The sequence below is a fragment of the Malus sylvestris genome, chromosome 2 (genome assembly GCF_916048215.2).
Source record: "Malus sylvestris chromosome 2, drMalSylv7.2, whole genome shotgun sequence".
NCBI classification, from domain to species: Eukaryota; Viridiplantae; Streptophyta; class Magnoliopsida; order Rosales; family Rosaceae; genus Malus; species Malus sylvestris.
The window spans coordinates 12,670,690-12,694,111 of NC_062261.1; the positions used below are offsets into that span (position 1 = coordinate 12,670,690).

The 23,422-nt window shown below is 35.7% G+C and overlaps 3 protein-coding genes across 3 annotated transcripts; all 3 read left to right on the plus strand.

The window, feature by feature from the left end:
- The first annotated feature begins 3,519 nt into the window (after positions 1-3,519).
- LOC126613929 (methyl jasmonate esterase 1-like) lies at positions 3,520-7,453 on the plus strand. Its single transcript, XM_050281544.1, has 3 exons — positions 3,520-3,997; positions 6,758-6,882; positions 7,074-7,453. The coding sequence occupies exons 1-3, from the start codon at positions 3,527-3,529 to the stop codon at positions 7,204-7,206; spliced, it is 729 nt and encodes a 242-aa protein (XP_050137501.1). The 5' UTR covers positions 3,520-3,526; the 3' UTR covers positions 7,207-7,453.
- A 2,194-nt stretch (positions 7,454-9,647) lies between these two features.
- LOC126601332 (methyl jasmonate esterase 1-like) lies at positions 9,648-10,821 on the plus strand. Its single transcript, XM_050268019.1, has 3 exons — positions 9,648-10,034; positions 10,155-10,283; positions 10,546-10,821. The coding sequence occupies exons 1-3, from the start codon at positions 9,648-9,650 to the stop codon at positions 10,819-10,821; spliced, it is 792 nt and encodes a 263-aa protein (XP_050123976.1).
- Positions 10,822-18,155: 7,334 nt separating this feature from the next.
- On the plus strand, positions 18,156-20,136 carry LOC126613922 (methyl jasmonate esterase 1-like). Its single transcript, XM_050281536.1, has 3 exons — positions 18,156-18,835; positions 19,384-19,512; positions 19,690-20,136. The coding sequence occupies exons 1-3, from the start codon at positions 18,350-18,352 to the stop codon at positions 19,960-19,962; spliced, it is 888 nt and encodes a 295-aa protein (XP_050137493.1). The 5' UTR covers positions 18,156-18,349; the 3' UTR covers positions 19,963-20,136.
- Positions 20,137-23,422: the final 3,286 nt, after the last annotated feature.

The window sequence follows — 23,422 nt, forward strand, 5'->3', positions numbered from 1 at the left end:
CTCTCTTTAGCGCAGCGTTAAGAGCGTGCTGATAACGTGTTGTAAGCATAATTTACTGAACAATTATGGAGGCTATAGTGAGAGGGAGAGAGTGCGGCATAGAGAAGAAGAGAGATGTGTAATTGTGGGTGTCTATTATTCCACCCCATTGTGTCTTTATTTATAGTAGTAAGGAAGGTTAATTCCTTACCCTTTAGGATCACAACATTTAATAGGTAATCTACTCCTAATAGGAATATAAGAGGTATTTCAAGATATACTAAGATTTACACAATCACATTCCTAATCTAATAGGACTGTAACAGGTAAATTAATTTTCACAAAAAAATATAGGCAGCAACGACATTAAAAATTAGATGTAAAAGAAAAAACATATTAGAAATTAGATCAATAAAAAGGAAAAAACTGAAAATCCCATCCCCACCGGTTAATATACTTGCACATGCCAATTCAATAGAATTTTACAATAAATTCCACTAAATATGTGTGTTGGATTTCTAAATTCATTAGGAGTATGATTATGTAAATCTTAGTATATTATGTGTACGATCCTATGAGATCTTTTCAATAATTTTCTAGTTGTAATTGTTTTACTTGAAGAGCAATGATTCTCTCTCTCTCTCTCTCTCTCTCTCTCTCTCTCTCTCTCTCTCTCTCTCTCTCTCTCTCTCTCTCTCTCTCTCTCTCTCTCTCTCTCTAAGCACTATAAATAAATGCAAAATGGGCTGATAAATCATCACCACAAAATTCCTCAAGCCCTTTTCTCCCTTCTATTCTCTCTAGCCAATTTCCCTCAGTAAAATAGGCCTACATTAGTTTGAACATAATGAAGGGGCACTTTATGATGAAAATAAAGAAAAGAAAAATAGTTTAGTTTTGAGTGCTAGTAGAATATAGGTAATATGAGGAGGAGAAGTGAGAAGGTGACCAAGAGGATTGTTAGCCTTCCATTTAATTAAATATATCAAAAATGTAATTAAAGGTATTTTAGAGCATCTCCAACAGAGATGTCAAACTTTAAATATCAAAATGATATTTGGTGGTGAGGCTAAACCCACCCGCTTCCCCTTAGTATAAATAATATCGTTTGTTAAAAAAAAAGAAAAAGATATTTGGTTGCTTATGTGGCAACTTGACAATTCGTACAATTTTTTGCTCCACTCGATAAGTTAAATAATAATGTCATTTTATAATATTTTTTTTTCATCTCTTTCTGGAGTCCAATATTGAGACAACCAATCAAATACTTGAAAATACAATAACACTTTATTATATATTGCATCAATTATCAAAAAATTATTAAATAAATTTAACAGCTACTGTCAAATTTGACAACATAAGGCTTTGCCTTCAATTGATTAAGTAGTAACGTAAGAAAATGTAGGCACGGTTGGAGAATGTTTGTTGCCATTTTTTACTATTGTATGTCTATATGACATTTTTTTACATTACATTTGGAGACACTCTTGACCGTCCACAAATCAAAAATTTGTGTAGTCAACTATAATTAATAAATTTGCGTATGTAAAGCCTAGTCATTGGGCTTTATCCAAATAAAAGAAGTATGTTAGGATTTATACAATAATAAATAAATAGAGAAATGCTAAGGAGACTCTCTTAAAAGTAATACTTTCTATGGACTTTCCATGAAGTCTTCATCACCTCATGTTTTTGGTACAATTCTTGCACCAACATATAAAACATTGGGCCAAAAAACATAAGGTGGTGAAAAGTTCCACTTTTAAGGGAGTCTACTATCTCACCAATAAATATCAAGAGCTGAAGTCATATTTCTTATTTAAGTAAGAAGCAAATCATTGACAAATGTAAAGAAATCTTTTCAAGATATGTTATGTCATATATCTTTTAAAGTCCATGTCCATATTGGATCCACTTGTGAACTTCCCAGATTGGAAATTTAATTTGGGTTGTGGCTTATGTATTTGCTTAAACATGAAGTGTTGTCTAAGAATGACGTGCGGCGCATTGCACAATTAAATAGTCCAAAATCCATTGTGTTTGTTTGTTTGTTTTTTTTTTTTAACAAACGATATTTTTTATACTAAGAGCATCATCTGTAACTGGCTCTATTGGGGACTAGAAAAGTGGTAGATATAGTCCATTTTAGAGCTCTCAGAAGAATATGCACAAACACCTGATATGCATAAATCAAGATTCGAAGAACCACACAGAAACATGGATCAAGAACCCTAGAAATGAAGAAGAATTCGTCAAGAGAAGATCAGAGAATGAGGGCGGAAGTAGAAGATTCAAGATTGATGAACCGTCAAGTTGTTAAGCTTTTCCGTCGATTGATACCATGTAAACATAGATAGAGGTATCTTGCGGAGAAAGATATTCAAGCAAGAAAAAGAAAGAGAGATTGAGAGAAAGAGATTTAGACAAACAAAGTGGATCTTTTACTAATGATTTCAGAAAGATTACAAGGGAGTTATCTACAAGGATATATATCCAAACTACATTGCTTACAGACTAAGCTAACTTTTGGCTCACAGATTAATAACACTTGTCTAACTAACCATAGGATTAAAAGATGAATACTGTTAACATTCCTCTCAATCACATGATTGGATTTTCCAAGCCTGGGATTGAAACTGTGAGTTTGAAACAAAGGAGCAGACAATCCCTTAGTAAGTATATCTGCAAACTGCTCATTAGAAGCCACAAAATGAACCTGCAGAATCTTCTTACAACCCTTTAACAAATTGAATATCAATCTCGATATATTTAGTGCGTTGATGCAGAATGGGATAATAAGCAAGAGCTATAAAAGAAAGGTTGTCATAGAACAAAGTATGTGGAGAAGAAAGATCAATATGCATAAAAGCAAGAAGTTGTTTAATTCATTCTATCTCAATTGCAGTAGAAAAAAGTGCCCTATAATCAGCTTCAGTGGATAATCTAGACACAGTATTTTGCTTCTTTGAAGACCATGATATAGGATTAGATCCTAGAAAATAACTAATCCAGTTGTAGACCTCCTATCATTATGGTCACCTGTCCAATTAGCATCACTAAAAGCATACAAATCCAAATCCCCTTTGCCAAACTAATCCCAAAATTCTGGGTGCCTTTCAAATATCTAAGTATCTTTTTTAAAGCAACAAAGTGGATTGCGTAGGACAATGACAAACTTGATGCAAAATATATATATATATATATATATATATATATATATATATATATATATATTGGGTCTATTATATGAGGCTGGATTATTAAATACTTCTATATAAGACTGGATTATTAAATGGTTTCCCATCACCCCTTAACAATTTGTTACAAGGCAAGCATGGGTCAAGGTTCAACCATTTGTTATTAAATGGTTTCCCATTCATCTTTTCAAGATATATGTTTCGTCGCTTATCCACTAAAGTATTCGAGTTGGGTATACTTTTGAACCTTAATACGTGTCAACATTTAAGCCAATTGTTAGTTTGGTGATCTCTGTCTATATATAGAAGGAAGACGAGAGATGCAAACCAAATAAGGAAATTGAGAGTTAATGATACTGAAAATGGAAAACATGACAGAGAAGCTCCTTTTGTTTTACCTTTTATTTATGTGCGTAGCAAAAGCTAGTACCTCAACCCCATTCCCAATTCACAACCAAACTCAAAGTCCAAAACATTTTGTGCTTATACATGGTGCTTGTTCTGGAGCATGGAGTTGGTATAAGGTGGCGACTCTCCTGAAGAACTCAGGTCACAATGTCACAGCTCTAGACTTGGGAGCATCTGGGATCAACCCGATCCAGGTAGAGCAACTCCCTTCGTTATCGGAATACGTCGACCCTTTGACTAAGGTCATGGTGTCTCTACCACCAAATGAAAAGGTTATCCTTGTGGCTCATAGCTTGGGTGGAGCCGTCATATCTATTTTCATGGAGAGGTTTCCTCAGAAAATTGTTGCTGCGGTATATGTTACAGTTGTCATGTCTGGTCCTACTCTCAATTACTCAACTATATTTGCAAAGGTAATGAATTTCATATATTCTAAAAGTTCTGCTATGTACAGAAATCTCAATAAACTAATTGTTCTCTAAAATAATAACCTTGGTTGATAATAAAATCTTCTGATCCCAACTCGGGTCAATGTATTAAGAAAATAATCTCGCTAAATGCATACGATAATAAATTTTCTCAAAATCCAGTGAATATATAAAATAATATTAATAAAATACAAGAAAAAAATAACACATAAAATTCATAATACATACTTAGGATCATTTCTCTAGTCATATTCACTTTCTGTTGATATTGGAGAAACCCACTCATACAATACTTTTTCTAGCTCGGAATATTTTGCTGGTTTGTGCCTTAACATTCATGTTTTTTTTTCATCTCATTCCACACATACTATGTTGAACTTTTAAGAGTGTTTGATATTGGGATTGGTTGATAGAGATTATCTGATACTTTTGTTGAACCCATTGTTTGCCAATCTTTTAATTAACAAGAAGCAAGATTGTAAAGCCCTGCCCCGAAATATTTATATTCAGGAAATAATTCTGATGATCGGCCAAATTCAATACTTTTGTTTATTTTATTACCATTAAACACTATACTTTATTTGAATCCCTAATTACTCACAAAATCTACAAATAAAATCTACAACCAAAATTTACTTACAAAAAACAAAAGACTTAATTTCTTCTTATTCATCGAATTACTTTTCTTAAATCAACTTCCCAACAAATATAATTCTTGATTATTTAAGGTTGCATCTGACCCCTGTTAAACTGCCTCCGTACCCTTAAGCGGGATCAAGCCTTTCGTAGTTCACCATTTCAATAAACTCCTATCACCACTGCAAGTCATTACTACATACATGTAAACATAGTAACCCTTATGAGATGTATAGGCACATAGCTTCAGAACGTGAATTGTCAAATTGGTTTTGGTTTCAGTGTAGTAATGCATATAGATATGTATACTTATTAAGACACCCATTTTAACATTCAAACAAAGAAAGTGATGTATAAACATGAAGCACTTAATCAAAATAGTAATCACACGGAATCAGATTTGTCAAACTATTGATATCTATATTAGCCCTAACCTTACCAACCAATATAATTTAAATACAATCACAATCAATTACTATATGCATACCCCTTTCAAGTTCTATATCAAAACATAGAGCCAATAGTACATATAAAAGCAATAATCTAACTATGGTTTGATAATAATTAGATGGACTAATTGTAGTAAATAAAATAGCTTGTTTCCTTCAAAACCAATCCGATTGGATTGTAAAAAGTGAGTGAGGAAAATATGAATGTACTTATAGATACACATGTAGATAAAACCACCTGCATATATTTTCTCTTTATACGTAATTATGTATTTAGTATACAATCATTTGGAAAACAACCAGCTTCCTGAAGTGGACTAGTCGAAATACTTTGCCAAGGGTAGGAATACAACAATATAGCTTTCTGCAAAATACAAGTCTTCAGAAACAGGACAATTAAACAAAACATCCTTCTCAGCTTTTATACCATTCTAGGGTTTAGGCATTTGCATATATATAATACTAGTTTTGTAAACAATAGCTAATCCATGACAGATTAACTGAAAGAAATATTAATAAGAATTAGCTAAACGGATAAGATAAAGAGAGTTGGGAATATGAACCCCTACTGCAGGTTGACATCCCAAACGAGAAGGATACGAATATCTTCAACTCCCTTCTCTCTGCTCCTAATTAATTTCTAATCCCTTCCTTCCATTTGTCCTTTCTTCTCTTTATTTTTGGGTCGACTAATGGGGAGAAACCAATAAGCTCGTAAGGCTGTTCGTCAAGACTATCTGCACATCCTTTCCCAGTTCTTTCTCTTTTCCCTGGTAGTGTTTTGGTGATCAGACTCGCAGGAATCGTTCCCCATAGGTGTCCTCTCCAACCACCCAAAAAAAAAAAAAAATCAAGAGAAGAGGGAGTCCCCCCTGGAAGGGATACGAGTTCTTCTCCCCCCACCTTTTTCTCGATCCTTCTCCACCTCTCCACTGCCTTTCACGTGGCATCCCCATTGCTCCAGATTTTTTTTCTGGAGCCTTACAAATTAATGACAAAATGACTATTTTGTCCCCGACTTCAATCGTTAATAACTTTTTTGTTATCATTCCATTTCACGAACGGTTTTCACCTACACTTGTGGAATCGTCCTCTATCCAGATATGTCAAGAAATACGATAAAATATATGAGGATGAAATACGTCCTCGTAAAATTTCGTTTAATCAACTAGGGGCATTTTCATCTTTTCCCCTTATCGATAGATTTTTTTTCACATAATCATATATTATAAATTTTTTTAGGGTATTACAGAGATGCTCATTTTTAAACTCGCACATGCTCTCCATATCTCATCACTCAATTTAGATTTTTTTATTCCTTTCAAATGAGATGTCATAGATGAACAAGTAGTTATGATAATTGTAATGTTTAGGAGTTAAGAGATTACTTATATATCAGGAGAAATCAAGTTCTCATCACTCATTTTTTTTATTATATTGATTGAAATTTTATTTCTTTTTTATTTTTGATCAAGTCCTTTAGAATTTATCCATGTCATTAGTTCAATAATAAAATATTTACATGCTAACATTTTTAAATGTTATAATTAAAAAAAAATTCAAATATATTTATTTGGTGTTGGAAACGTTACATTTGATATATTGAATTTGTCTTTATTTTTTAATTAACTAACAAATAATTTTGTTAAAAAATGTATAGGTTACCAAAAGATTTGATTTTATGGACTCTCAATTTAGATATGATAACGGGACCAACAACCCTGCAACCTCCCTTCTCTTTGGGCCTAAGGTATTGGCGACAAGTTTTTTGCAGCTCTCACCACAACAAGGTAAGTCTTAAACTTAATTAAAGTGTGTCTATTGCAGTATATAGGATCCCTATCGTGTTCTCTTAATTAACACACACCAGAAAGATAAAGTGTAGTGTAAGAGTAGAGCACTAATAGTTTCCAATTATAAGTTGGGGCTTTCCAATATTGGTTAGCTAATATTTTTTTGTTTTATGTTTGTAATGGACAGGATTTAACTCTAGCATTATCGTTGGTGAGATTTTCTCCTTTATATAATTATGATCTAATAAAACTCACGGAGGAGAATTATGGATCAGTTCGTAGAATATTCATTGTGTCCCCCAAGACCGTGCGATAGTGTTGGATGTGCAAAATTACATGATCAATAACAATCCCCCAAATGAAGTGAAAGTGATAATCGGTTCTGATCACTTGGTCATGCTCTCTAAACCTGTGGAGTTGTTCTTCCATCTCCAAAATATTGCTGAGAAATATGCATAAAGACATTAATGGACATGATTAATTCAGGCATGCTAGCCTGCGTTGCATGCACCATGGTACCAAATGCAAATGAATAAATGAGAGTTATTTTCAACTACCAATAATTACGTGTCCATGAACTTTAATTCAAGAGGCATGACGTACTACTATAAACATGGTCCCTGCGTTTAGCTCTGGCTTGTGGTGGCTTCTCATCTTTCAAATTTATGTTTTTTTTTAATTTTTTTTTAATTGGGTTGCCTAGCAACTACCCCCTTCTATTAAAAATCTATCCAATCTTTGTAAGGTATCTCTCTATTTAAAGGGCTCTATATGCCCTCAAAATACAGTCAATTAGTTAATTTTTAAAAATTAATCTAAGAAGAGAATGTTGAGTTAATTTACGATTAATGACATTAAGCGAGTTTCGTTGCTCCTAGTTGAGTGAATCCCAAGTTTGTATCTCTCGTCTCTTCAAGACCCTTGGCTTGTTCTCATCAAGTTTGATAGCTCAACAACTTAATTAACTACCGTATAATAATTCAAAAGGTATCACTTAATTTCATAGTAAGAAAATCAGAACAAAATAGTTCCTGTAAACAACGTTGGGTTAAGACAACTAAAGAACGGCATCTGCCCTAGACGGCTGTACGTAGGCGTTTAAACCAATAATTGTCATAGTATACAAACGTCACTACTGCCGCTCGACGGCATTTTATTATATAAATAGCGTTTATTTTGATCAAGCTAAACAAACTAGACGAAATCAAAGAATTATATATATATATATATATATATATATATATATATATATTATGTACTGTGTAAGATTAAAAATCTAATAAAGCCAAAGAATATAATGTTTGAAAAGAATACTACGGGCAACTTAGAGTGGGGAATATTGTTAGATTTCTAATGCTATCAATGCATCCACCAAAGCCTGAATAATTTTCCTTATTGAATGAGAAAAATAAATTGAGAATTTAGACAAAAGTTAGAATTTATAACTTAGCATGAACTATATTTTTTTATTTGGATTTATAAATATAGAAATTTAGAATTTTGGTGTGGATAAAAATTAGAATTTGAGACCTCTAATTTTCAAGTTTAAATTCTATGTAAATAATTATTATTTCCAAATTTTTATGAGTAAGAGTTTAACAATAAAAAAATACAAAAAGCTGATCAACCAAGAGTTGCCACCACCACTAGTGGCGGAGCCAGAATTCTGAATGAGGATGGGTCTTTCACAAATATGTATATATATATATATATATATATATATATATATATATATATATATATATATGAGTGTGTAAAAAGTTGAATTCATAACATGTTGACATATGCAATTTGTGTAATCCTCACAAAATTGAAAAAATTCTCTTAAATTCAATACTAAGAAGAAAAAAATGTAAAAACTCAGACAACCAAGTAAGAGGTAGGTTGTGGAAGGTTAAAGAAAATACAAAGAAGTAGAAAAAGAAGGAAAAGGGGGAGAGGTCTGCAAATAAAGGTGGGTTGCTTTAGAAAATTATAGGGTTATTACTGTTAGGTGAGAGAATCGAACCAGAAGTGGGGTTGCTTTTTCCATTTAAAATTGCACATCTCTTTTAAAACTCCCCTGCCAAACTTATCGTTTCATTAGATAGCCGAAAAGATTTAAAATCAAAATAGCTTAACGACATCGTTTGCTTCATCTTCTTCCATGAGGTTCACACCTCAGATGAAGTCAGGATGGGCCGGGGACTACCCTAATCCCTTGGTGGCTCCGCCCTTGACCACCACATACCACTGTTGCCGCCACACTACCACCACCCGCCACTATCACCATCGCCACCACTATCCACACCACAGTCACTACCACCATTACTAGTATATCTCCTAACTACAATCTGTTTTTTTTTTTTTTTTTTTTTGTCAAATTAACTACAATCTCTCATTTATATATTAATGACTCTATACACATATTGCATTCCGTATTTAAATTTCATTGTTCTTTTAAGTTAGCCGAACAATAAAATTCACAAGATCTATAAAAATGAAATTCCGTCATTTTGGGTAATCTTATATTTATTTATCCAAACGCAGTGTTGATTCGACTTATTCACTGACTTTTCCAAAATTGTTATCATCGAATATACTAAGCTTAATCTTAATCTTTTTAATAAAAAATACATATATTTTCACGACTACAAACGCAATAGAAAGACAAAATGCAGATCGAGTGATCAAATGAAGGATTTCATGAATATAAAAGGCAAGCCTAGACCAAATGCAGCTATGCCAAGGAAAGAGAGGCTAAAATAGTTAAGAAACATGTCTTCCTCATCCCCAAACCCAGATGCCAATAAGAAGCATTTTGTGCTGATTCACGGAGCCTGTCATGGGGCATGGTGCTGGTATAAGTTATCAGCTTTACTAACCTCTGCAGGTTACGATGTCACAGCCCTAGACCTAGCAGCAAGTGGGATCCACCCAAAGGAGGTAAAATATGTACAGACCTTCTCGGATTATGCTGAGCCATTGATCAAATTCATGGAGACTCTCCCACCAGAGGAGAGCGTTATCCTGGTAGGCCACAGCTTCGGTGGGCCCGTCATATCTATTGCCATGGAGATGTTTCCTGATAAAATATTGGCGGCCGTTTTCGCCACCGCTTTCATGCCTAGTCCTACTTTCAGTTACCCTCATATAATAGAGAAGGTAATAAATTCACTCAACTATTACTAGTACGTAGTCTAATATAAACTCGAAGCGCACGTCTCAGTTGACATATCTGGTGAATACTAATAACTAATATCCATGAAAATATATATTGTTCAGATGTTTGCTGGTGTGGATTTGATGGACTATCACCATAGATTTGATAACGGACCCAACAATCCTCCAACTTCGGCAATTTTCGGGCCTAAGATCATGTCGTTACTATTGTACCAGCTCTCGCCACCAGAGGTAAAGTCTTAACAAAAAAAAAAAAAAAAAAAAAAAAAACCGTAAAAACCGATCGTATGCCTGTGTCAATTTTATTACGAGAAATTATTTCAGCACACATTTTTCACCTATGCATAAAAGGGTGCGAAGAAATCAGTTTCCTCTTGTACATATAACCATCCCTTCGAATCATGCATGTGAGCTTTATATTTCAATTGGTTGGCTAACAATAGTTCATTTTCTCTTTTCTTTCTTGGTTGATGATTTACTAATTAATTAACAGGATGTAAAACTAGCATCATCCTTGTTGAGGTTCTGTCCTGTACTGATTCATGATGAAATAAAACTCACCAATGAGAAATATGGATCAGTTCGTAAAGTGTTTATTGTGTGCGACCAAGATCTTATAATACCGGAGAAATGGCAGAGGTGGATGATCGATGAAAATCCGCCGAATGAAGTGCAGGTGATAAATGGTGCTGATCACATGGTAATGTTCTCTAAACCGCAGGAGTTGTTCTCCTGCCTCCAGGCGATTGCTGTATCATTATCATTCTAGAATGGAAATCCGGAACGCTAGCCTTTTCATGTGAAGCATCATTAATGAATAATTTTGTAGAAGAAGAAGACACTAATTGATGTAATTAATCATCAGAGGATGAATATTCTACGTCTTTTTTATTAAGTGGCATGTACATGCCACTATTCGGTATGTTGGATGCAATGAACAGATGACATCATTTGATGTATTGAGTTGTTAGTTTTAACTATTGTATTAGAAATATCAATCAATTGATCGAGAGCTTCATTTTCCTCTACAATCTCTCTCTTGTTTCTATCTCTATCATCTTCTTCAGTAGAATGTACCAATCTTTCATCTTTTGCAATGTAGTTAACATTTTTTAGCATAAATTATGACTTATATTGAATGATTTCATTACCAATTGCACCGAGGTCTTTTGTGATAAAATGTAACATCTGCTGAAATATGTAAGTGGTTAAGATTTCGTTGTGATTAGTAGCGAGTCTCGACCCATTTTTGAAATCTTGACATGCTAATCGTTATGTTGAATTGAGAGGTAACAGGTTTTGAATATGTTTTCTTGTTTTTTTTTTTTTTTTTTTTTTTTTTTTGTCTTATAAGTTGTAGTAGTTGTATCTATCAATTTCACATGGAGTGTGCTATCCACACACCCCTTTTTACTTCTCATACGCCCCTTGTTAATTTCTGTCCGTTGATCTTCTTCAATTCATCAGATCTGACGGTTGAAAACCAAAAAGGTGTGGGAGAAGAAAAGGGGGTGTGTGGATATCACACCCCTTTCACATGTTTGTTGCAATGTGAGATTCGATTACACATTTCGTTTGAATTTTGATGTTGTTTTGGGACTGTACGGGTGTGTATTGCACTTAAATTGGAAAAAAAAGACCAACAGCGCTCGCTTCCCTAGGGTTCTGTGGCTGCGGAGTTGGCGTTGGCGGCAACGGCGTCTGATTTCTCTGTCGGTGTCAAACAGTTCGAGGGACGATCTAGTTTGTTCTGGAAGGTGTGGACGATCTGATTCATCTTGGTTTGTCGGAGATTCTACCTTTGTCATCTTCCTTGTTGGTTCTACTGGCGTCTCTGTCATTGATTTATGGTACGATCTTAGTTGGATTGAATTCACCATGACGATTTGCCCTTGGTCTTTCTTGGCTACGCTGGAGAAAGTCCCGTCTCCTCCAAATCCTGTTTCCAAAGCTTGGACTTGTGCCTCCATTCTCTCTGATTCGGTGGAATCAACCGTGCACCTCAGTCAGCTTCCTGCTCCTTTGGTACGTCAAGATAAAACCTATGTCATGATTAGTGAGGATCTCTATCAAAATCAGTTGCAATCGTTCAAAACAAATCTTATTGGCCGTCTTCTGCTCAAAAGGGGTGCCACTCCGGTTAAAACTGAAGCCTTGAAATCATCATTGGCTGCGTTATGGCGTCCAGTTGCCTCATGGCGTCTTGTACCATTGTGTAAGGGTTTTTTGACATCCATTTCAGTACCAAACATGATATGCGACATTTGTGGGGAGGAGGTACTTGCACTCTAATGGGTTTTGTCTCTCTCAATGGAAGCTTGATTTCAAACCAGGGAACACTCTACCCCAGACTCATGCTCAAGTCTGGATTAAAATGGACTGAGCCAAGAATATTGGCATCCACAATATTTAATGGAATTTGCTCGTGGGGTAGGCACTCCATTACAATTGGATAGAGTAACAAAAGAGCGATTGTATGGATATTATGCAAGGGTTTTGGTGGGTGTGGACCTAGCATGCGATCTCCCTCATTCTATCATGGTTGAACGGGATAGTCATGGGTTTCCAATGGATATTATTTATGAAAACTTGCCACCTAAATGTAGCAATTGTGGTGTGGTCGGTCACTTATTTGTTAATTGTCGATATGTACGTAAGGTGGATGATCAAAGGGGACGTTCCTCTAATAGAATAGGCAAATCAAAAGCTATATCCAAAAGCCATGTTCGATAGAAGTATCGCCCGATTCACGATACGGCAACTCTTGATGTTAACAATGGTAAGTTTGATGCTGTCGCTATGGCAGATCATGCTATAGATGCAGCTATCAATCATGAATTGGAAAAAAAATGCAAATGTAGTTATTTCTCATGATGATGTATTTGTCCAACAAATAAATGAAGATGTGGTTGTTTCTCATGATGTCGCTTTGCCTCCTATGGATATTAGGAAAATGGATGGTATAGTAACTGATATTAGTGGTGATGATATTTCACCTATACAAGTTCTTCATCAGCAGACCACTATGGGTCCCTCTTCTATCTTGGTTTCTGATAAGCCAACTACTAATAATTTGGGTTTTATTCTAGCAAAGTGGTTGAAAATTCAGATTTACTTTCTATTGCTGTGGAACCTGTTGGCCCTCCTCCAGGGTTTGAAAATACCCATGTTTGTGCTAATGAGATTATCATTTCGCCTAGTCTGGTTAACTTGGTTACTTCAAGGGCACAAGGATCTTCAACATGTTACATCTTGGTTTGATATGGCGAAATCGGAGGTATCTTCGAATACCGTTAGTGCGTTCACTTCTGGGAAGGATATTGATGATACCGACATGACTCGTTCTTTCGAAATCACAAAAGCAACGATTACGGAAAAAACTTCGTGATGGTGATTCGCGTCCTGAGCCCATTGAGACACGAGCTAGGACTACTTCTAAAAAAATTACTCAATGAAAAGGTGCTTTATTGGAATATTAGGGGCATTGGCAATCCTCCAACATGCTAAGCTCTTCGTAGTATTGTCTGTAAATATTCTCCAGATATTATTTGTATTGCCGAACCATTTGTTCCTCTCAACCGGGTTCGTCCTTACTTTTGGAGGTTAATTGGTATGACTTTACTAGAGGTTAATGATCATGGCCTTCAGCAACCTAACTTATGGATTTTTCATTCAGTGCAAGTCTCTTCTCATAAGGTAGTTTGTGCCTCTAATCAACATGCTTTTGTTCATTTTAATGTGAATGGTATTACACATGGTATTTCCTTTGTTTATGCGGCTACTATTGTGGTGGAACGCCATTCTCTTTGGCTTTCACTTGCTCATGATTGTTCTATTTTTGTTGGACCTCACCTTATTTTGGGAGATTGTATTGCTGTTTTGTGTGTGCATGAAAAAATTGGTGACATTCTACCACGACGTTCTTCTTGCTAGGAATTTCAGGCAATGGTTGATATGTGTGGTCTTTTACCGGTTGACACTAAAGGCTCCCCTTTTACATGGACAAATGATCATGGCATTTCTTCACACATTGAAATGCTTCTTGATCATTGTTTTTGTCTTTGTTCTTCCTCTTGGTATGACACCTGGCCAGTTACTAATTGCTCAACTCTTGAACGTCATTCTTCGGACCATAATCCACTTTTAGTCTCTTTTCAACAGTACATTGCACAATTTCCCACACCTTTTCGGTTTCAGCGTGTTTGGTTGGACCACCTGGATTTTATCAATTTTGTAAAGAAGGCTTGGGGTTCTTTCCAGGTTTTTGGGTGTCCAATGTATGTTTTGCAATCAAAGCTTAAATTATTGAAGCCTCTTCTCAAAGCTTGGAATTCTAATGTTTTCGGTAATGTTAACACTGCAGTCGACTCTGCTCGGAATGCCAATGCATTAGAATCTATTCAGCTTGAGTACTTTAGGGTTTTCCGAGATTCGGCATGAGGCTAAGTTACGAGCGCATTCTCATCTCTCTTATGCTTTAATTGTTCAGGAAAAATTTTAGAGTGATAAGGCTCGTTTAAAATGGTTACAAGATGGGGATCGAAATACAAGTTACTTTCATTAGATTGCTAAAATTCGTCACGCTCCTAATTTTATTTCCTCTTTGTAAATTGGTTCAAACTTGGTGGAAATGTTGATTCTTTGTGATCTCATGTTGTCGATCATTTTTCTACTGCGTTCTTTAATGATGGCTCCACTACTAATATAGGTATGGTTTGAAGGTTGATTTCTCCTATGGTTTCTACCTATGAAAATGATTCATTACTAGTTGTCCTTACCTTTGATGATGTTCGTTCCATAGCATTTTCTATGGATCCTAATAGTGCTCCAGGTCCGGATGGTTTTGGTGGGCATTTTTTTCATGCCACTTGGGATTTTGTTGGTATTGATGTTGTGAGAGCAGTTCGCTCGTTTTTTCTGTCTGGTTATATTCTCCCTAATCTCAATTCTAATTTTGTGGCTTTGATTTCGAAATCACCAGAGGCTAATATTATCTCCCAGTTCCGTCCAATTTCTTTGGCTAATTTTTCTTTTAAAATTATTACCAAGATACTTGCTAGTCGTCTTGCTCCTATTGTTGCCCGAATTATTTTGCGAAACTAGTTTGCTTTTCTCAAAGACAAGAATATTTCAGATTGTATCTTATTAGCTTCAAAAGGTATTAATTTGCTTGATAATAGGAATTATGGTGGGAATGTGGCCACTAAATTTGATGTGGCTAAGGCCTTTGATACATTAAGCTGGAGTTTTCTCACAAATGTTCTATCAGCTTTTAGGTTTCATGCAACGTTTTTCAAGTGGATAGATGCTATTCTTGCCTCAGCACGTTTGTCTATTATTTTTAATGGATCTCCAATTGGCTTTTTTGGTTGTTCATGAGGGGTTCATCAGGGGGATCCGCTTTCTCCTCTTCTTTTTTGTCTTGCTGAAGAGGTTTTTAGTAGAGGAATCCTTGAACTTTGTAATTTCAGGCCGTACTAATTCTATTTCCTCTCCTCATGGGGTAGTGGCTCCATCACATGTTCTTTTTGCTGCTGATATCCTTGTGTTTTGTAGAGGTGATAAGAGAAGTTTACAAAACCTCATGGCTTTCATGGATAAGTACGGTGTTAACTTTGGTCAATTTATTAGTAAGCCAGTCAACGAGTAAATAATAATTTTCCAAACTTCACTCTTCATAACTAGTTTAATTGAAATCTAATTTCAAATAAATTAATATAAATTCTCGAAAAATAATATAAATCTAAATAATACAAATACGTAGATTATAACAGTTTTGGATTTCACATCACTGGTGTCAACCTGCTTTCCTTAATAATCGGATGCACTCAATATGGAATAAATTGCTCTCTATTACTTTGCCTATGGATCCTGGAGTGGATGACTTATTGGTTTGGAATGATGCTACTAATGGTCATTTAACACTTACTCGGGCTTATGATTTTAAAAGAAGTAAACAACCTCTGGTTACTTGGGTAATTGGGTTTGGCGTTCTTGCTACCGTCCTCGTAATTCAATTGGGTTTGGTGTTCTTGCTACTGTCCTCGTAATTCAATTATTTTATGGAAGTATATGCATGGTAAGCTTGTCACCGATATTCTTTTGCAAGATTGAGGATTTTCTTTGGCGTCTATATGCTCATTCTATCGCTCGGCAATTGAGACACCTTCTCACCTCTTTTTCGGTTGTAATTATTCTCACCAAATTTGGTCTTCATGTTTGCGTTGGTTTAAGGTGGACATAATTTTTTTATGACATTTTAAGTTTTTTTTTCCTATCCTCTTGCACATGGTTTTGGCTCTCAAGTTCAAGTTTTGTGGTGGGGGATGATTGGCGCGAGTTGTTATTCTATTTGGGCGGCCCAAAATGCATTGCGTTTTGAGGAATTATCTCCTCATTTTTCCACTATTGTTCGTGATATTAAGTTGTAGCTGACTGAGATTGAATCTTTGAGCACTAGTACCATGCGAAACTCTGTGTCTGATCTTTGTATTCTTCGTGCCATTGGAGCTAAAGGTCGTCTAGCCAAAGCTACCCGTATTCATGAGGTTCTATGGCTGCCACTTCCTATTTCTTTGATTAAAGTTAACACTGATGGTGCGACTCGTGGTGCTCTTGGTTTAGCGAGTATTGGGGGTAGTTTTCGAGATCATTTTGGCAGTTGTTTAGGCTGTTTTGTAGCTTCCATTGGAAATGCTTATTCTCTAGAAGCAAAGTTGCATGCGGTTATTCATGCCATGGATTTGGCTTGGGTAAACAGTTGGAATTATTTGTGGATCGAATGTAATTCTTCTTTAGTGGGTCATTTTTCTTTCTTCTACTTCTTGCAAGATTCCTTGGCGTCTATGTGTTCGTTGGATTAATTGCCTTGCTCTTCTCTCTCATATGCACATTCGTGTCACTCATATTTTTCGAGACGGTATTGCAGTTGCCGATTGTTTGGCTAATTTCAATGTGGATCATTTTGGGAGTTTATATTGAGACTCTTGTCCTCCTTGTACAACTTCTGCTTACATTCATAACCTTTCTTCACAGCCTAATTTTAGGTTTTGGTAGTTAATTTGGTCCTTGATGCTTGCAGAAGTATTAACTTTCATTGAGGCGGTTCAGGCTGTTTTGCACCTGCCACCATGCTCGTGACTTTGAGTTTCATCTTGTTGTTTGTTTTCGTTGATGCTTCTTTGTTTTTCTCTTAACGGGTTTTGGCTCCGTCTCCCTGCTGGTATTGCTTTATTTTTACTTTTCTTTATTTAATAAATTCAGAGATAGGGGGGTCGTTCTATCAGGGAGTTAGCCATTTCTCATCACTCTGATCAGGAAGGAAGTAGCCTACTTGTAGTTGACAGCTAATCCTGGGGTTTGGTTCTTTCTTTCCGCATTGTGTGGGTTTAGAGAGTAAGGTTTCTACTATTGTAGTCCGACGACCAAGCCTTATGCGTAGCTCGACTCGCCTAATCCATTATCATCCTTTCATTTAAAAAAAATTACACTTAAATTATTGGATTTCAAGAGATATATGTTAGGTCACATGTTCTAAAGTCCATATTTAATTTGGAACGTAGCTTATATATTTGCTTAAACGTGAAATATTGTTGCTAACAATGACATGCGGTGCCTTGCAGCATTTGACAACTGAAGAGTCCAATGTTGATGCGTGAAATGATATTAGTAGTAGCGGTACAGAAAAAGTCACAGACCGTTAAAACCATGTTGAATAACGTGAAAAGTCTCACACCTCCGATCAAACAACACAAATTAGAACTTATATTACTTTAACTTTTAATTGGATCAACGTCTTTTGTAGAAGGCCTTCGTACAATTACACGAGTGATTAAGTAAGGACAATATTAATATAATTAGCATTAAATCATGAAGCATATATCTTAAACTTAAACAAACCTTACTCATCATTTCATGTAAGGCGCCATTTGGTTCTTGGCCAAGAGAAATGCTAAGGAGACTCTCTCAAAAGTGAATTTTCTATGGACTATTTGTCACTTCACAGTTTAAAATCAATTCATGTGGCAATAATATAAATATTGTGCAAAAACATAAGATGACAGGAATCCAAAGAAAGTTCCACTTTTAAAAGAGTTTTGTTAGCATTTCTCCTTGACAAAATATGTGGCTCTGAGTTAGGAAACTACTTTTCTAGCAAATTGGAGTTGGGAATACTATACATGTCATGGCTCATGTCAAGACTTTTGACTTTCGACCCAAGTATTAGTTCTCTGATCGATTTCTATAAATAAAAGTAAGACGAGAGATGCAAACCCTATCAAGGAAATTGAGAGTTAATGATACAGAAAATATTATTGGAGAACATGACAGAGAAGCTCCTTTTGTTTTTCCTTTTATTTATTTGCTTGGCAAAAGCTAGTACCTCAACCCCATCCCCGCCCTCCAACATTCACAACCAAACTCAAAGTCCAAAACATTTTGTATTGATACATGGAGCTTGTCATGGAGCATGGAGCTGGTATAAGGTGGCAACTCTCCTCAAGGACTCAGGTCACAATGTCACAGCTCTAGACTTGGGAGCATCTGGGATCAACCCGATTCAGGTACAGCAGCTCCCTTCGTTATCGGAATTCGTCGAGCCCTTGACAAAGCTCATGGTGTCTCTACCACCAAATGAAAAGGTTATCCTTGTGGGTCACAGCTTGGGGGGCGCAGTCATATCTATTTTCATGGAGTGGTTCCCTCATAAAATTGTTGCTGCAGTATATGTCACCGCTTTTATGTATGGTCCTACTCTCAATTTCTCAACTACATATGCAGAGGTAATGAACTTCATATATACTAAAAGTCTAAACGTTCCGCTATATATCGTAAAACCTCGATACGTGAATGTTCGATAAAATAATAACCTCAGTTAAATAATAAATTTTCCAATCCCAACTCGGGTCAGATTACTAAGATAATAACCTTGCTAAATGCATAAGATAATCATTTTTCTTAAAATCTTTGAAGGCCCAATGAATATATAAATTAATAATTTATAAAATACATAATGAAATAACACATAAAATTCATAATACATACTTAGGATCATTTCTCTAGTCACATTCACTTGATATTAGAGAAACCACTCATATATACAATATTTTTTCTAACTCGAAATATTTTGCTGGTTTGTGCCTCTTAATATTGTTATTTTTCATCTCATCCGACAAATACTATGCTGGCCTTCTAAAAGCGTTTGATACTGCTGGTTTGTGCCTCTTAATACTGTCATAGGTAACAATTTAACATGAACTCTCGTTCATTATTTTTGGAATCCTACTTATGGGTAATTATCTAAAAAGTAATTTTCTAAAAATTTGTATAGGTTACCAAAGGATATGATGCTATAGATTCTCAATTCAGATATGATAACGGAACCAAAAACCCTGCAACCTCCCTTCTTGTTGGGCCTAAAGCCTTGGCGACAAGCGTGTACCAGCTCTCACCACCACAGGTAAGTCTTAAAGTGTGTCTATTGCCATATATAGGAACCTTATCGTGTTCTCTTAACACACACTAGAAAGATAAGGTGTAGTGTAAGAGTAGAGCACTAATAGTTCTAAAATATAAGTTGGGGCTTTCCAATATTGGTTAGCTAATACTTTTTTTGTTTTATGCTTGTAATGGACAGGATTTAACTCTAGCATTATCGTTGGTGAGACCTTTTCCTTTATATAATTACGATGTAATAAAACTCACGAAGGAGAAGTATGGATCAGTTCCTAGAGTATTCATCGTGGCCAACCAAGACCGTACGATAATGTTGGATGTGCAAAATTACATGATCAAGAACAATCCCCCAAATGAAGTGAAAGTGATAAACGGTTCTGATCACATGGTCATGTTCTCTAAACCAGTGGAGCTGTTCTGCCACCTCCAAAGTATTGCTGAGAAGTATTCATAAAGATATGGACGGACATGATTAATTCAGGCATACTAGCTAGCTAGCCTACGTTGCATGCACCATAGTACAAAATGTAAATGAATAAATGAGATTGTTTTAATTACGAATAATTACGTGTCCATGAACTTTAGTTCAAGAGGCATGACGCACTACTATAAACTTGGTCACTTAGTTGAGCTTGGCTTGTGGTCACTTAGAAGTAGGCTAAGTCTCACAATAGGCTAGCAATATTGTAGTTCAAATTCGCCTTAATCAATAATCGAACCTAATACATCTCACTTATAAGCACAGCTCAGAACACCACTAGACTGTAGTAGTAAGTGGCTTCAAAGTTATGTTTTTATTTTTTATTTATGAGAGCATTTTTTCTCACCACCCTATTTATCACTGTTATATATGTTTGAATTTTAAGATTTGTGCCTATCCACTACACGAATCTCGAAATTCAAACTCATATAACAGTGATAAATATGGTGATGAGCATACACCATAGTTTATGGTGGTGAGCGAAAATACTCCCTTTATTTTTTTGGGTTGCCTAGCTAGGGGTGGGCGCGGTGCGGTTCAGTGCGGTTTCGAGTGAAACCGCAACCGAAACCGAAACTTTTTGCAGTGCGGTTCGGTGCAGTTTTGAAGGCAAAACCGAAATGAAACCAAACCGTTTGGTTCAGTGCGGTGCGATTTCAAACGGTTTTGGTTCGATTTTTGAGAAAAAAATGTACAATTTAAAATATACACCTATTTACGCATAAGACGGTCTTATTTTCGTCATATATTAATTAATGAACATGCAGCAAAAACAGTAACAAGAATGCAGCAAAAACAGCAACACGATTGCAGCAAAACTGCAGCCAAAAACTGCGGAAAAAAAAAAACTGCAGAAAAATTGCTAATTCCTGGTCTCTATCTGTGACTCTGCTAATTCCTAAGAAGTGGTCTCTATCTGTGACTCTGCTAATTCAATTACATAAGTCAAGCCATGCTTCTGATGAACAAAAATCCTATGAGAGTACCTCTATCGTGACTCTGGAATTTTGTTGCAAGTGTTTTTTATACAGTTATTTGGCTTCATCAATGATCAAACTAATAAATACCAAATTTGTTGAACTCCAATTATCATGATACATTCGTGGTTTTTGTTACATTTAGACAAGCACACAAGGCATTGCCTAAAGAAATTAATAATTTAGAACTTAAATTGATACTTTAAGAGATGAAGATGAGTTTTGAGAGAGAGATGAAGATGAGTTTTGAAAGACATAGAAAGATAGATGAATATGGTGACTTGAATAGTGTAGTTGAAGTTGAACTAATTAAAAGTTAAAACCGAAACCAAACCGGTTTCGGTTTTGGTGCGATGCGGTTTTGAAAACCCAAAACCAAAACCAAACCGTTTTCTTTGTTGCGGTTCGGTTTCGAAACCGCAACCGTTTCAAAACCGCAAAATCAAACCGTTCGGTGCGGTTCAATTCGATTCGTGTTTCGGTTTTGGTTTTCGGTTCCAAATGCCCACCCCTATGCCTAGCAACTATGCCCTACCATTAACTCTCTATCCCATCTTTGTAATCTATATCTCCATTTAAAGGGCTGCTCTATATGCACTCAAAATACAATCAATTAGTTAATTTAAAAAAATTAATCTAAGTATAGAGTGCTTCATCCTTCTAAAATTAAGTATTTGACTTTTGGTCATGATGAGTTAATTAACGATTAATGCCAATGAGTGAGTTTCATTGTCCTAGTTGAGTGAATCCCCAATTCTTACCCTCCATCTCTTTGAGACCTTGGCTTTGTCTTGCATCAAGTGGCATCAGAGAGGGTTTTCAGATTTATATTCAAAATCCTGGAGGGTGTTATTCCTCTTCACTTGTAAATGAAATGTTTTAGGTTCGAATCTCGTAGACGGCAAATTCGATATCAATTTAGATTACCCATTATGTGGCTTAGCCAAACTCACCCTCTACTTTGGTCGTCAAAACTGATTTGGTGTTATCTTTTTTGCCCAGACAATCATATATCGTCGGAAACATGTGGAAATGTAGTTTTCAATGCAATAAACAGTGCATTAAACAAATTTTTGTGTGAATAGATATAGCAAAACACTGCTGCGAAAACAAAATCATGTATAGTTGCCGGATAAATCGTAGTTCATTATTTTGTGCTCGTATTTTCAAGCCTTATATTGTTGGAAGACACTTTCAGTCAAGTTTTCAATTCTTCTTCGTGCTGTTGCGAAAACAGAATCAGTATTATCATACCTATTTTTGGTTTCACGCTTTTTTCATTCCATTACAAATATGTGCGTTACGATTGTATGTTTGTAAAAACTCCTAGACATTGCTGTAATCTCAGCTTGTTAAATAATTATAATAAGATTCTGGAAGGCTTTTCGTAATTTGAACCCCATTTCCCCTTAATAACAGCAAACTTATTGCCTGCATGTGTCAAAACAGAGTCCATAGATCCAAATAAATCTACGTCCTTTCAGGAGATGCTCTTAGAAACTTCAATGTGTGTGTGTGTGTGTGTCTATATATATAGAGTACGTAGATAATTATTTTCAGATCTACCTTTAGTTGAAAATAAATGGTAATTTCAATACTTTATCCTTCATTGCAAGGAGGTATTTATAGGAACACAATTGTGCAATATTAGAAAATAAATCAAACTAGACCTTGGCTCACAAGGACAAGGAAACCTAAATTTTAAAATGACAATATAAAATCCCTATTTATATCTATCCCAAAAATAAATTTCGGCCAAATTTTTCCGTGGCCTTGTGGTGAAACTGGAGAAAGTTTAGTTTCCCCGATCTACTTAATAATAAATAAATAAACCAATCGACCCATGCAACAAATCAAACTGAAACTACTCGACATGAGAAGGAGGTTGGTGGTGGTTAGAAGTCCTACCTTTGCCTAGAAGTGAGGCCTCGTCGGAGCTCAAGTTTCCAAAGGGTTATGCTTCAAATTAAGAGAAATAAAGGTCGTTCTTGTGTTGGGATTGAGTAGGAGATGAAAATGGTGGTGGTTTAGTGACTTGGTTCACCGCCGAATGGCGCTCCGCTGTTCTCTTCCTCTGTGTAGAACAGGGGAGAGAGAGTGAGAATGAGTCGGGAGAGAGAGTGATTGTAAGCGTAGGGAGAAGAGAGAGTGGGTCCCAGTGGGCTCAAAACCCAACAGCGTAAAATATAAGTATCCAAACATTACGTGAATTTACGAGAATGTTCTTAATCTTTTGAATCTTAGTTTTAGCTCCAAAATCCGTTGCGTTTGTTCTTCCGCGTTCATATCAACAAGTGCTACAAGAATAGGCTAAGATAACACCTCATACGTCACAAGCAGGAAGGTCAACAAAAAGTCAATATCTACCCTTCTAGAGGCCTTTTGATCATTTCACATTTTGAAAATTAAAATACACCAAAATTAGAAACGGCTCATATGAAGCTTGGAGGGCCAAG